This window comes from Salvelinus alpinus, chromosome 25 (assembly GCF_045679555.1).
Source record: "Salvelinus alpinus chromosome 25, SLU_Salpinus.1, whole genome shotgun sequence".
Classification (NCBI taxonomy): Eukaryota; Metazoa; Chordata; class Actinopteri; order Salmoniformes; family Salmonidae; genus Salvelinus; species Salvelinus alpinus.
The window spans coordinates 47,751,669-47,766,924 of NC_092110.1; the positions used below are offsets into that span (position 1 = coordinate 47,751,669).

The window sequence follows — 15,256 nt, forward strand, 5'->3', positions numbered from 1 at the left end:
CCACACGACCACACGTCCACACGACCACGTCCACACACCCACACGTCCACACACCCACACGACCACGTCCACACACCCACACGTCCACACACCCACACCCACACGTCCACACACCCACACGTCCACACACCCACACGTCCACACACCCACACGTCCACACGTCCACACGCCCACACGTCCACACACCCACACGTCCACACGACACCCACACGACCACGTCCACACACCCACACGTCCACACACCCACACGTCCACACACCCACACGACCACGTCCACACACCCACACCCACACGTCCACACACCCACACGTCCACACGACCACACGACCACGTCCACACGACCACACGTCCACACGACCACGTCCACACGTCCACCCACACGTCCACACACCCACACGTCCCCACACCCACACGTCCACACACCCACACGTCCCCACACCCACACGTCCACACACCCACACGTCCACACACCCACACGTCCACACACCCACACGTCCACACACCCACACGTCCACACACGCAAAAGCTGGAAAGAGGGAAAACAACCAAAAGTCAAACATTATAAAGAACATTGAGGGAAGAGAAGTCATGAATAGGTGGTGTTGTGAGTACCCAGACTGGAAGGAGGAAGAGAGGTCATTAATAGGTGGTGTTGTGAGTACCCAGACTGGAAGGAGGAAGATAAGTCATTAATAGGTGGTGTTGTGAGTACCCAGACTGGAAGGAGGAAGAGAAGTCATTAATAGGTGGTGTTGTGAGTACCCAGACTGGAAGGAGGAAGAGAGGTCATGAATAGGTGGTGTTGTGAGTACCCAGACTGGAAGGAGGAAGAGAAGTCATTAATAGGTGGTGTTGTGAGTACCCAGACTGGAAGGAGGAAGAGAAGTCATTAATAGGTGGTGTTGTGAGTACCCAGACTGGAAGGAGGAAGAGAGGTCATGAATAGGTGGTGTTGTGAGTACCCAGACTGGAAGGAGGAAGAGAAGTCATTAATAGGTGGTGTTGTGAGTACCCAGACTGGAAGGAGGAAGAGAGGTCATTAATAGGTGGTGTTGTGAGTACCCAGACTGGAAGGAGGAAGAGAGGTCATGAATAGGTGGTGTTGTGAGTACCCAGACTGGAAGGAGGAAGAGAGGTCATGAATAGGTGGTGTTGTGAGTACCCAGACTGGAAGGAGGAAGAGAAGTCATTAATAGGTGGTGTTGTGAGTACCCAGACTGGAAGGAGGAAGAGAAGTCATTAATAGGTGGTGTTGTGAGTACCCAGACTGGAAGGAGGAAGAGAAGTCATTAATAGGTAGTGTTGTGAGTACCCAGACTGGAAGGAGGAAGAGAAGTCATTAATAGGTGGTGTTGTGAGTACCCAGACTGGAAGGAGGAAGATAAGTCATTAATAGGTAGTGTTGTGAGTACCCAGACTGGAAGGAGGAAGAGAGGTCATTAATAGGTAGTGTTGTGAGTACCCAGACTGGAAAGAGGAAGAGAGGTCATGAATAGGTGGTGTTGTGAGTACCCAGACTGGAAGGAGGAAGATAAGTCATTAATAGGTGGTGTTTTGAGTACCCAGACTGGAAGGAGGAAGAGAGGTCATTAATAGGTAGTGTTGTGAGTACCCAGACTGGATGGAGGAAGAGAGGTCATGAATAGGTGGTGTTGTGAGTACCCAGACTGGAAGGAGGAAGAGAAGTCATTAATAGGTGGTGTTGTGAGTACCCAGACTGGATGGAGGAAGAGAGGTCATGAATAGGTGGTGTTGTGAGTACCCAGACTGGAAGGAGGAAGAGAAGTCATGAATAGGTGGTGTTGTGAGTACCCAGACTGGAAGGAGGAAAAGGTGTAAGTAAGTTGACACGACAACAAAGCAACTGAAGTAGTTCAATAACAAGTTACATACCACACACACACAGAGAAATAGTGTACACAGGACAGACCAACTCATTCACACCAAACAGGTCTCTGTCGGGATCCTTGTCTGATGGAGGAGGACGTGAAGAGACACACACCCAGGTGTCCAGGTAGTTTGTTGGTGAGGTAATGTCCCAGACAGGACCCGGATCAGAGAGTGAGGGGTTATATTAAGGAAAGAGGCACTCAGACTGACACACAACTTACTTTTGTAAAGAAGCCCTTGAAGAATGTCCTGTCCTGTTGTGGGGCAGGTAAAGGGGAGGGGGGGGGCGACAACACGGACAATGTTACCGATGACTGAGGAGGGCTACCGGGTATCCAGGTGTAGGTGTGTGTGTGATTTCTCTGTTTATGGGGGGGGACGGGGGGGGACGCTTGTAGGAGTTGAAGCTTGGTTAGGAGTGAGTCAGTGGAGAGATGGATGGATGAATGTTGAGGAAGCCAAGGTTGACGTATCGTTAAGGTAAACGGTTCATCATGGTTATGATTAGAGTTAATAACCACCACATGGAACCACACCGCTGCCGATGAGCTACAGATCCACCCACATCATCAGAGGTCCCGGAGAACAGGACACTGAGTTACACCGTGTGAAACATGGCTTAAACCTGATGAATTGACTGTCTTAAATGAGGCCTCACATCCTGGTTACACTAGTGACCATATCCCCCGTGCATCCCGCAAAGGCGGAGGTGTTGCTAACATTTATAATAGCAAATGTCAATTTACAACAACAAAAAATACATTTTCGTCTTTTGAGCTTCTAGTCATGAAATCTATGCAGCCTACTCAATCACTTTATATAGCTACTATTTACAGGCTTTTTATAGCTACTGTTTACAGGCCTCCTGGGCCCTATACAAAGTTCCTCACTGAGTTCCCTGAATTCCTATCGGACCTTGTAGTCATAGCAGATAATATTCTAATTATTGGTGACTTTATATTCACATGGAACAGTCCACAGACCCACTCCAAAAGGCTTTTGGAGCCATCTTCGACTCAGTGGGTTTTGTCCAACATGTCTCTGGACCTACTCACTGCCACAGTCATACTCTGGACCTAGCTTTGTCCCGTGGAATAAATATTGTGGATCTTAATGTTTTTCCTCATAATCCTGGACTATCGGACCACCATTTTATTACGTTTGCAATCGCAACAAATAATCTGCTCAGACCCCAACCAAGGATTATCAAAAGCTGTGCTATAAATTCTCAGACAATCCAAAGATTCCTACACCTAACTGAGGAACTAAACGTAACCTTGCGCAATACCCTAGATGCAGTCGCACCTCTAAAAACAAAAAATATTTGTCATAAGAAACTAGCTCCCTGGTATTCATAAATTACCCGAGCTCTGAAGCTTCCAGAAAATTGGAAGGGAAATGGTGTCACGCCCTGACCTTAGAGATCCTTTTTATGTCTCTATTTTGGTTTGGTCAGGGCGTGAGTTGGGGTGGGCATTCTATGTCTTGTGTTCTATGCTTTCTTTTTCTGTGTGTTTGGCCGGGTGTGGTTCTCAATCAGAGGCAGCTGTCTATCGTTGTCTCTGATTGAGAACCATACTTAGGTAGCCTTTTCCCACCTGTGTTTTGTGGGTAGTTGTTTTCTGCTTTTGTGTCGCACCAGACAGAACTGTTTCGCTTTCGTTCTCCTGTTTGTTGTTTTTGTTCAATTTGGTTTTTGGATTAAATTATGAACACTTTAAACGCTGCACCTTGGTCCACTCTTCCTTCAGCGCACGAGACAAATGGCGCCACACCAAACTGGAAGTCTTCCGACTAGCTTGGAAAGACAGTACCGTGCAGTATCAAAGAGCCCTCACTGCTGCTCGATCATCCTATTCTTCCAACTTAATTGAGGAGAATAAGAACAATCCGAAATGTATTTTGATACTGTTGCAAAGCTAACTAGAAACCAGCATTCCGCAAGAGAGGATGGATTTCACTTCAACAGTGATAAATTCATGAACTTCTTTGAGGAAAAGATCATGATCATTAGAAAGCAAATTACGGACTCCTCTTTAAATCTGCGTATTTCTCAGTTGTCCCGAGTCTGCACAACACGGCCAGGACCTAGGATCAAGGGAGACACTCAAGTATTTTAATACTATATCTCTTGACACATTGATGAAAATAATCATGGCCTCTAAACCTTCAAGCTGCATACTGGACCCTATTCCAACTAAACTACTGAAAGAGCTGCTTCCTGTGCTTGGCCCTCCTATGTTGAACATAATAAACGGCTCTCTATCCACCGGATGTGTACCAAACTCACTAAAAGTGGCAGTAATAAAGCCTCTCTTGAAAAAGCCAAACCTTGACCCAGAAAATATTAAAAACTATCGGCCTATATCGAATCTCCCATTCCTCTCAAAAATTTTAGAAAAAGCTGTTGCGCAGAAACTCACTGCCTTCCTGAAGACAAACAATGTATACGAAATGCTTCAGTCTGGTTTTAGACCCCATCATAGAATCCAAGATGGCGTAGCAGTCAGACGTCTTTGTTCTGTCGTGTCCCTTGTTGATATCTTTTTACATCTTTTTCTTCGCATATCTTTAAAAAATATTTTCCTAAACCTCAACTTCTAAATCCTCTCCTGCAACCCGCCTCACCATATGTGGCGTGGATCTGCTTTTTTCTAAAGTATTTCTACTTACTTCGGATCTGGAATCCCTCAACTGAAGCTAGCCAGCTAACTACCTACCAGCTATCAGTTAGCAAACCATTGCTAGCGGTCATCAGCTAACCTTTAGCTCGGGAAGCTCCCGCCAGTTCGAACAACGTGACTCAAACCAGAGCATAACGGACCTATTTCTCCATATCCCCGGATTCCTACCGCAAACTCTGAACATTTTCATCTGGATCTTCGCAACTAGCTAACCGCAATCCTTCTACTGCCGTTACGGGGCACAGAATCCTGCCGATCATCTACAACTGGAATACCGACATAATCTGCCCGAGGATTCCAACAGACCCCTCAGGCGCGACGCCCGCTGAAGGCCCATTCTGCTAACCTGCTAACCTAGAGCTACCTGGAACCCTACTAACTCCACGACTGGTCTATCAACGTCACCGCACGAAGAGGCAAAAACAGACCTACCCCCATCGCGACATCTCCCAAAGGCTAACTTGCGAGCCCCGGTCTGTTAACTGCTAGCTGCTTGCCCCGGTCTGCTAACTGCTAGCTTGCCTGCCCCGGTCTGCTAACTGCTAGCCCCTGCTATCTGCTTGCTTGCTAACCCGGTCTGCTAACTGCTAGCTTGCCTGCCCGGTCTGCTAACTGCTAGCCCTTGCTAACTGCTTGCTTGCTAACCCGGTCTGCTAACTGCTAGCTTGCCTGCCCCGGTCTGCTAACTGCTAGCTTGCTAACCCGGTCTGCTAACTGCTAGCTTGTTTAGTCCCGGCCTACTAACTGTTAGCTTGTTAGCATCGGCCTGCTAACTGTCTGAATCGCCGTGTCCCCAGTCAGCCCAACCACTCACTGGACCCATATGTTCACTTGGCTACGCATGCCTCTCTCTAATATCAATATGCCTCGTCCATTACTGTCCTGGTTAGTGATTACTGTCTTATTTCACTGTAGAGCCTCTAGCCCTGCTCAATATGCCTTAACCAACCATGTTGTTCCACCTCTTACATATGCGATGACATCACCTGGTTTAAACGTCTCCAGAGACTATATCTCTTTCATCATTACTCAATGCCTAGGTTTACCTCCAATGTACTCACATCCTACCTTACCTTTGTCTGTACACTATGCCTTGAATCTATGCTATCGTGCCCAGAAACCTGCTCCTTTTACTCTCTGTTCCGGATGTGCTAGACGGCCAGTTCGTATAGCCTTTAGCCATACCCTTATCCTACTTCTCCTTTGTTCCTCTGTGATGTAGAGGTTAATCCAGGTCCTGCAGTGCCTAGCCCCACTCCCCAGGCGCTCTCATTTGTTGACTTCTGTAACCGTAAAAGCCTTGGTTTCATGCATGTTAACATTAGAAGCCTCCTCCCTAAGTTTGTTTTAATCACTGCTTTAGCACAAACTGCCAACCCGGAAGTCTTAGCCGTGTCTGAATCCTGGTTTAGGAAAACCACCGAAAACCCTGAAATCTCCATCGCTAACTATAACATTTTGCGCCAAGATAGAACTGCCAAAGGGGGCGGTGTTGCAATCTACTGCAGAGTTCTGTATTACTATGCTACTAGGTGACCTAAACTGGGACATGCTTAACACCCCGGCCGTCCTACAATCTAAGCTTGATGCCCTCAAACTCCCACAAATTATCAATGAACCGACCAGGTACAACCCTAAATCCGTAAACACGGGCACCCTCATAGATGTCATCCTAACTACTTTCCCTCCAAATACACCTCTGCTGTTTTCAACCAAGATCTCAGCGATCACTGCCTCATTGCCTGCGTCCGTAAAGGGTCTGCGACCAAGCGACCACCCCTCATCACTGTCAAACGCTCCCTAAAACACTTCTGCGAGCAGGCCTTTCTAATCGATCTGGCCGGGGTATCCTGGAATGACATTGACCTCATCCCGTCAGTAGATGATGCCTGGCTATTCTTTAAAAGTGCCTTCCTCACAATCTTAAATAAGCATTAGCCCCACTCAAACAATTTAGAACCAGGAATAGATATAGTCCTTAGTTCACTCCAGACCTGACTGCCCTTGACCAGCACAAAAACATCCTGTGGCGTTCTGCATTAGCATCGAATAGCTCCCGTGATATGCAACTTTTCAGGGAAGTTAGGAACAAATATGCACAGGCAGTTAGGAAAGCTATGGCTAGCTTTTTCAAACAGAAATTTGCATCCTGTAGTACAAACTCAAAAAAGTTCTGGGACACTGTAAAGTCCATGGAGAATAAGAGTACCTCCTCCCAGCTGCCCACTGCACTGAGGCTAGGAAACACTGTCACCACCGATAAATCCACTATAATTGAACAATTTTATAAGCATTTCTGGTTTCAGAGCTGGTCATGGGTGCACCTCAGCCACGCTCAAGGTCCTAAATGATGATGGTTTCTTCCTAGGTTTGGGCCTTTCTAGGGAGTTTTTCCTAGCCACCGTGCTTCTACACCTGCATTGCTTGCTGTTTGGGGTTTTAGGCTGGGTTTCTGTACAGCACTTTGTGACATCAGCTGATGTAAGAAGGGCTTTATAAATACATTTGATTTGATGTGCAGGCCAGAGCTGGACGTGCAGGATAGAGCAGGACGTGAGTACAGAGCAGGACAGAGCAGGACGTGAGGACAGAGCAGGACGTGCAGGCCAGAGCAGGACGTGAGGACAGAGCAGGACGTGAGGACAGAGCAGGACGTGAGGACAGAGCAGGACGTGAGGACAGAGCAGGATGTGAGGACAGAGCAGGACGTGATGACAGAGCAGGCCAGAGCAGGACGTGAGGACAGAGCAGGACGTGAGGACAGAGCAGGACGTGATGACAGAGCAGGCCAGAGCAGGACGTGAGGACAGAGCAGGACGTGAGGACAGAGCAGGAGGTGAGGACAGAGCAGGACAGAGCAGGACGTGAGGACAGAGCAGGATGTGAGGACAGAGCAGGGCGTGAGGACAGAGCAGGACGTGAGGACAGAGCAGGACGTGAGGACAGAGCAGGACGTGAGGACAGAGCAGGGCGTGAGGACAGAGCAGGACGTGAGGACAGAGCAGGACGTGAGGACAGAGCAGGACGTGAGGACAGAGCAGGACGTGAGGACAGAGCAGGGCGTGAGGACAGAGCAGGACGTGAGGACAGAGCAGGACGTGAGGACAGAGCAGGACGTGAGGACAGAGCAGGACGTGAGGACAGAGCAGGACGTGAGGACAGAGCAGGACGTGAGGACAGAGCAGGACAGAGCAGGACGTGAGGACAGAGCAGGACGTGAGGACAGAGCAGGACGTGAGGACAGAGCAGGGCGTGAGGACAGAGAAGGACGTGAGGACAGAGCAGGACGTGAGGACAGAGCAGGACAGAGCAGGACGTGAGGACAGAGCAGGACGTGAGGACAGAGCAGGGCGTGAGGACAGAGCAGGACGTGAGGACAGAGCAGGACGTGAGGACAGAGCAGGACGTGAGGACAGAGCAGGACGTGAGGACAGAGCAGGACGTGAGGACAGAGCAGGACGTGAGGACAGAGCAGGACGTGAGGACAGAGCAGGACAGAGCAGGACGTGAGGACAGAGCAGGACGTGAGGACAGAGCAGGACGTGAGGACAGAGCAGGACGTGAGGACAGAGCAGGGCGTGAGGACAGAGCAGGACGTGAGGACAGAGCAGGACGTGAGGACAGAGCAGGACGTGAGGACAGAGCAGGACGTGAGGACAGAGCAGGACGTGAGGACAGAGCAGGACGTGAGGACAGAGCAGGACGTGAGGACAGAGCAGGACAGAGCAGGACGTGAGGACAGAGCAGGACGTGAGGACAGAGCAGGACAGAGCAGGACGTGAGGACAGAGCAGGACGTGAGGACAGAGCAGGACAGAGCAGGACGTGAGGACAGAGCAGGACGTGAGGACAGAGCAGGACAGAGCAGGATGTGAGGACAGAGCAGGATGTGAGGACAGAGCAGGACAGAGCAGGACGTGAGGACAGAGCAGGCCAGAGCAGGACGTGAGGACAGAGCAGGACGTGAGGACAGAGCAGGACAGAGCAGGACGTACAGATCATAAGATATGTCGCCAGGCCAGAGAGGGCATGTCAATATGCTCGGTTCTCTCTCCCTCTGGAAGTAGGGACATATTCCTGCCCTGGGAAAGTGTTTGCATGTTATATGTACTACGTACTATAGCAGCCATTGTTAGCATCTCTATACTGTTCTTGCCTTCCTAGTTATAAAAGTCTTTACTACTGCATGTATATGTATATATACACAGTACCAGTCAAATGTTTGGACACGCCTACTAATTCTTCTTTCTTTTTACTATTTTCTACATTGTAGAATAATAGTGAAGACATCACAACTATGAAATAACACATATGGAATCATGTAGTAACCAAAAAAAGTGTTAAAAAAATCCAAATATATTTTATATTTGACCCTTTGCCTTGATGACAGCTTTGTACACTCTTGGCATTGCTGCTGGAATGTCCCACTTCATCTGCGTTGTCTAGATTGTCCATCTGTGTTGTCTACATTGTCCATCTGTGTTGTCTAGATTGTCCATCTGTGTTGTCTAGATTGTCCATCTGTGTTGTCTAGATTGTCCATCTGCGTTGTCTAGATTGTCCATCTGTGTTGTCTACATTGTCCATCTGTGTTGTCTAGACTGTCCATCTGTGTTGTCTAGATTGTCCATCTGTGTTGTCTAGATTGTCCATCTGTGTTGTCTACATTGTCCATCTGTGTTGTCTAGACTGTCCATCTGTGTTGTCTACATTGTCCATCTGTGTTGTCTAGACTGTCCATCTGTGTTGTCTAGATTGTCCATCTGTGTTGTCTAGAATGTCCATCTGTGTTGTCTAGACTGTCCATCTGTGTTGTCTAGATTGTCCATCTGTGTTGTCTAGATTGTCCATCTGTGTTGTCTAGATTGTCCATCTGTGTTGTCTAGATTGTCCATCTGTGTTGTCTAGATTGTCCATCTGCGTTGTCTAGATTGTCCATCTGTGTTGTCTACATTGTCCATCTGTGTTGTCTAGACTGTCCATCTGTGTTGTCTAGATTGTCCATCTGTGTTGTCTAGATTGTCCATCTGTGTTGTCTACATTGTCCATCTGTGTTGTCTAGACTGTCCATCTGTGTTGTCTACATTGTCCATCTGTGTTGTCTAGACTGTCCAGCTGTGTTGTCTAGATTGTCCATCTGTGTTGTCTAGAATGTCCATCTGTGTTGTCTAGACTGTCCATCTGTGTTGTCTAGATTGTCCATCTGTGTTGTCTAGATTGTCCATCTGTGTTGTCTATACTGTCCATCTGTGTTGTCTAGACTGTCCATCTGTGTTGTCTAGACTGTCCATCTGTGTTGTCTAGACTGTCCATCTGTGTTGTCTAGATTGTCCATCTGTGTTGTCTAGATTGTCCATCTGTGTTGTCTAGATTGTCCATCTGTGTTGTCTAGATTGTCCATCTGTGTTGTCTAGACTGTCCATCTGTGTTGTCTAGACTGTCCATCTGTGTTGTCTAGATTGTCCATCTGTGTTGTCTAGACTGTCCATCTGTGTTGTCTAGACTGTCCATCTGTGTTGTCTAGATTGTCCATCTGTGTTGTCTAGATTGTCCATCTGTGTTGTCTAGACTGTCCATCTGTGTTGTCTAGACTGTCCATCTGTGTTGTCTAGACTGTCCATCTGTGTTGTCTAGACTGTCCATCTGTGTTGTCTAGATTGTCCATCTGTGTTGTCTAGACTGTCCATCTGTGTTGTCTAGATTGTCCATCTGTGTTGTCTAGATTGTCCATCTGTAGATAGTAGATAGATAGTCTGTAGATAGATAGTCTGTAGAGCATCTACAGATGGACTAGGGTTAGGGTTAGGGTTAGGATAAGGGTTAGGGTTAGGATAAGGGTTAGGGTTAGGATACTGATAGTCTGTAGAGCATCTACAGATGGACTAGGGTTAGGGTTAGGATACTGATAGTCTGTAGAGCATCTACAGATGGACTAGGGTTAGGGTTAGGATACTGATAGTCTGTAGAGCATCTACAGATGGACTAGGGTTAGGGTTAGGATACTGATAGTCTGTAGAGCATCTACAGATGGACTAGGGTTAGGGTTAGGATACTGATAGTCTGTAGAGCATCTACAGATGGACTAGGGTTAGGGTTAGGATACTGATAGTCTGTAGAGCATCTACAGATGGACTAGGGTTAGGGTTAGGATACTGATAGTCTGTAGAGCATCTACAGATGGACTAGGGTTAGGGTTAGGATACTGATAGTCTGTAGAGCATCTACAGATGGACTAGGGTTAGGGTTAGGATACTGATAGTCTGTAGAGCATCTACAGATGGACTAGGGTTAGGGTTAGGATACTGATAGTCTGTAGAGCATCTACAGATGGACTAGGGTTAGGGTTAGGATACTGATAGTCTGTAGAGCATCTACAGATGGACTAGGGTTAGGGTTAGGATACTGATAGTCTGTAGAGCATCTACAGATGGACTAGGGTTAGGATACTGATAGTCTGTAGAGCATCTACAGATGGACTAGGGTTAGGATACTGATAGTCTGTAGAGCATCTACAGATGGACTAGGGTTAGGGTTAGGATACTGATAGTCTGTAGAGCATCTACAGATGGACTAGGGTTAGGGTTAGGATACTGATAGTCTGTAGAGCATCTACAGATGGACTAGGGTTAGGGTTAGGATACTGATAGTCTGTAGAGCATCTACAGATGGACTAGGGTTAGGATACTGATAGTCTGTAGAGCATCTACAGATGGACTAGGGTTAGGGTTAGGATACTGATAGTCTGTAGAGCATCTACAGATGGACTAGGGTTAGGGTTAGGATACTGATAGTCTGTAGAGCATCTACAGATGGACTAGGGTTAGGATACTGATAGTCTGTAGAGCATCTACAGATGGACTAGGGTTAGGATACTGAAAGTCTGTAGAGCATCTACAGATGGACTAGGGTTAGGATACTGATAGTCTGTAGAGCATCTACAGATGGACTAGGGTTAGGGTTAGGATACTGAAAGTCTGTAGAGCATCTACAGATGGACTAGGGTTAGGGTTAGGATACTGATAGTCTGTAGAGCATCTACAGATGGACTAGGGTTAGGGTTAGGATACTGATAGTCTGTAGAGCATTTACAGATGGACTAGGGTTAGGATACTGATAGTCTGTAGAGCATCTACAGATGGACTAGGGTTAGGGTACTGATAGTCTGTAGAGCATCTACAGATGGACTAGGGTTAGGATACTGATAGTCTGTAGAGCATCTACAGATGGACTAGGGTTAGGATACTGATAGTCTGTAGAGCATCTACAGATGGACTAGGGTTAGGATACTGATAGTCTGTAGAGCATCTACAGATGGACTAGGGTTAGGATACTGATAGTCTGTAGAGCATCTACAGATGGACTAGGGTTAGGGTTAGGATACTGATAGTCTGTAGAGCATCTACAGATGGACTAGGGTTAGGATACTGATAGTCTGTAGAGCATCTACAGATGGACTAGGGTTAGGGTTAGGATACTGATAGTCTGTAGAGCATCTACAGATGGACAATCCAAATAAAGTGTTTCCCAAATGTTGCTTGTTGACTTAACTCCTCCGGAACGGCGGCAGGAAGTAGATCGACAGCCTAGCGTCTGTCGGTCAGTCTATCTGCCTGCCCTGTGCTCAGTGAACTAGGTTGGGCTTGACAGACAGACGGAGGGAGGGTCTGGACCTCTAGAGACTGAAGGGTACAACAGGATACTGGTTGGAGTGAGTAGCCGTGTTTAAAATGCCACATTGCTCCTGTGCACGTTCAGAGCCAGGCGGCAGATCTACGGGAAACCAAGTACGTAACGCCGCATGGCGAAAGATGAGGAAAACTAACGTGATGGAGGAAACTGTTAGCTGGCAGAATGGACAGAGTGGAGAGGGGGAAGGGAGAGGACGAGCCCACAGGCCTGTAGTCGGGTGAGACAGACTGTCCAGTGACTAGACTACACAGTGAGACAGACATTGAGAGGGTAAGGGTTAGAGGTGTAGGGTGAGACAGACATTGAGAGGGTTAGGGTTAGAGGTGTAGGGTGAGACAGACATTGAGAGTGTTAGGGTTAGAGGTGTAGGGTGAGACAGACATTGAGAGGGTTAGGGTTAGAGGTGTAGGGTGAGACAGACATTGAGAGGGTTAGGGTTAGAGGTGTAGGGTGAGACAGACATTGAGAGGGTAAGGGTTAGAGGTGTAGGGTGAGACAGACATTGAGAGGGTTAGGGTTAGAGGTGTAGGGTGAGACAGACATTGAGAGGGTTAGGGTTAGAGGTGTAGGGTGAGACAGACATTGAGAGGGTTAGGGTTAGAGGTGTAGGGTGAGACAGACATTGAGAGGGTTAGGGTTAGAGGTGTAGGGTGAGACAGACATTGAGAGGGTAAGGGTTAGAGGTGTAGGGTGAGACAGACATTGAGAGGGTAAGGGTTAGAGGTGTAGGGTGAGACAGACATTGAGAGGGTTAGAGGTGTAGGGTGAGACAGACATTGAGAGGGTTAGAGGTGTAGGGTAAGACAGACATTGAGAGGGTTAGGGTTAGAGGTGTAGGGTGAGACAGACATTGAGAGGGTTAGAGGTGTAGGGTGAGACAGACATTGAGAGGGTTAGGGTGAGAGGTGTAGGGTGAGACAGACATTGAGAGGGTAAGGGTTAGAGGTGTAGGGTGAGACAGACATTGAGAGGGTTAGGGTTAGAGGTGTAGGGTGAGACAGACATTGAGAGGGTAAGGGTTAGAGGTGTAGGGTGAGACAGACATTGAGAGGGTTAGGGTTAGAGGTGTAGGGTGAGACAGACATTGAGAGGGTAAGGGTTAGAGGTGTAGGGTGAGACAGACATTGAGAGGGTAAGGGTTAGAGGTGTAGGGTGAGACAGACATTGAGAGGGTAAGGGTTAGAGGTGTAGGGTGAGACAGACATTGAGAGGGTAAGGGTTAGAGGTGTAGGGTGAGACAGACATTGAGAGGGTTAGGGTTAGAGGTGTAGGGTGAGACAGACATTGAGAGGGTTAGAGGTGTAGGGTGAGACAGACATTGAGAGGGTTAGGGTTAGAGGTGTAGGGTGAGACAGACATTGAGAGGGTTAGGGTTAGAGGTGTAGGGTGAGACAGACATTGAGAGGGTTAGGGTTAGAGGTGTAGGGTGAGACAGACATTGAGAGGGTTAGAGGTGTAGGGTGAGACAGACATTGAGAGGGTTAGAGGTGTAGGGTGAGACAGACATTGAGAGGGTTAGAGGTGTAGGGTGAGACAGACATTGAGAGGGTAAGGGGTGTAGGGTGAGACAGACATTGAGAGGGTTAGAGGTGTAGGGTGAGACAGACATTGAGAGGGTTAGAGGTGTAGGGTGAGACAGACATTGAGAGGGTAAGGGGTGTAGGGTGAGACAGACATTGAGAGGGTTAGAGGTGTAGGGTGAGACAGACATTGAGAGGGTAAGGGTTAAAGGTGTAGGGTGAGACAGACATTGAGAGGGTTAGGGTTAGAGGTGTAGGGTGAGACAGACATTGAGAGGGTTAGAGGTGTAGGGTGAGACAGACATTGAGAGGGTAAGGGTTAGAGGTGTAGGGTGAGACAGACATTGAGAGGGTAAGGGTTAGAGGTGTAGGGTGAGACAGACATTGAGAGGGTTAGGGTTAGAGGTGTAGGGTGAGACAGACATTGAGAGGGTTAGAGGTGTAGGGTGAGACAGACATTGAGAGGGTAAGGGTTAGAGGTGTAGGGTGAGACAGACATTGAGAGGGTTAGGGTTAGAGGTGTAGGGTGAGACAGACATTGAGAGGGTTAGAGGTGTAGGGGGAGACAGACATTGAGAGGGTTAGAGGTGTAGGGTGAGACAGACATTGAGAGGGTTAGAGGTGTAGGGTGAGACATACATTGAGAGGGTTAGAGGTGTAGGGTGAGACAGACATTGAGAGGGTAAGGGTTAGAGGTGTAGGGTGAGACAGACATTGAGAGGGTTAGAGGTGTAGGGTGAGACAGACATTGAGAGGGTTAGGGTTAGAGGTGTAGGGTGAGACAGACATTGAGAGGGTTAGGGTTAGAGGTGTAGGGTGAGACAGACATTGAGAGGGTAAGGGTTAGAGGTGTAGGGTGAGACAGACATTGAGAGGGTAAGGGTTAGAGGTGTAGGGTGAGACAGACATTGAGAGGGTTAGAGGTGTAGGGTGAGACAGACATTGAGAGGGTTAGGGTTAGAGGTGTAGGGTGAGACAGACATTGAGAGGGTTAGGGTTAGAGGTGTAGGGTGAGACAGACATTGAGAGGGTAAGGGTTAGAGGTGTAGGGTGAGACAGACATTGAGAGGGTTAGAGGTGTAGGGTGAGACAGACATTGAGAGGGTAAGGGTTAGAGGTGTAGGGTGAGACAGACATTGAGAGGGTTAGGGTTAGAGGTGTAGGGTGAGACAGACATTGAGAGGGTAAGGGTTAGAGGTGTAGGGTGAGACAGACATTGAGAGGGTTAGAGGTGTAGGGTGAGACAGACATTGAGAGGGTTAGAGGTGTAGGGTGAGACAGACATTGAGAGGGTTAGAGGTGTAGGGTGAGACAGACATTGAGAGGGTTAGGGTTAGAGGTGTAGGGTGAGACAGACATTGAGAGGGTAAGGGTTAGAGGTGTAGGGTGAGACAGACATTGAGAGGGTTAGAGGTGTAGGGTGAGACAGACATTGAGAGGGTTAGGGTTAGAGGTGTAGGGTGAGACAGACATT

The 15,256-nt window shown here is 48.0% G+C and overlaps 1 protein-coding gene across 5 annotated transcripts in view; it reads right to left on the reverse strand.

Moving 5' to 3' along the window:
* The window catches only part of LOC139554057 (protein numb homolog), a 121,739-nt gene that overhangs the window by 26,760 nt on the left and 79,723 nt on the right, over nt 1–15,256 (reverse strand). For 3 of the 5 annotated variants that reach the window (XM_071366975.1, XM_071366976.1, XM_071366974.1), the window contains one exon: nt 2,112–2,144. The exons of the other annotated variants lie outside the window; for them this stretch is intronic. In XM_071366975.1, the coding sequence (XP_071223076.1) occupies nt 2,112–2,144 (33 nt within the window). The remainder of the gene's footprint in view (nt 1–2,111; nt 2,145–15,256) is intronic. 5 annotated transcript variants of the gene reach the window in all.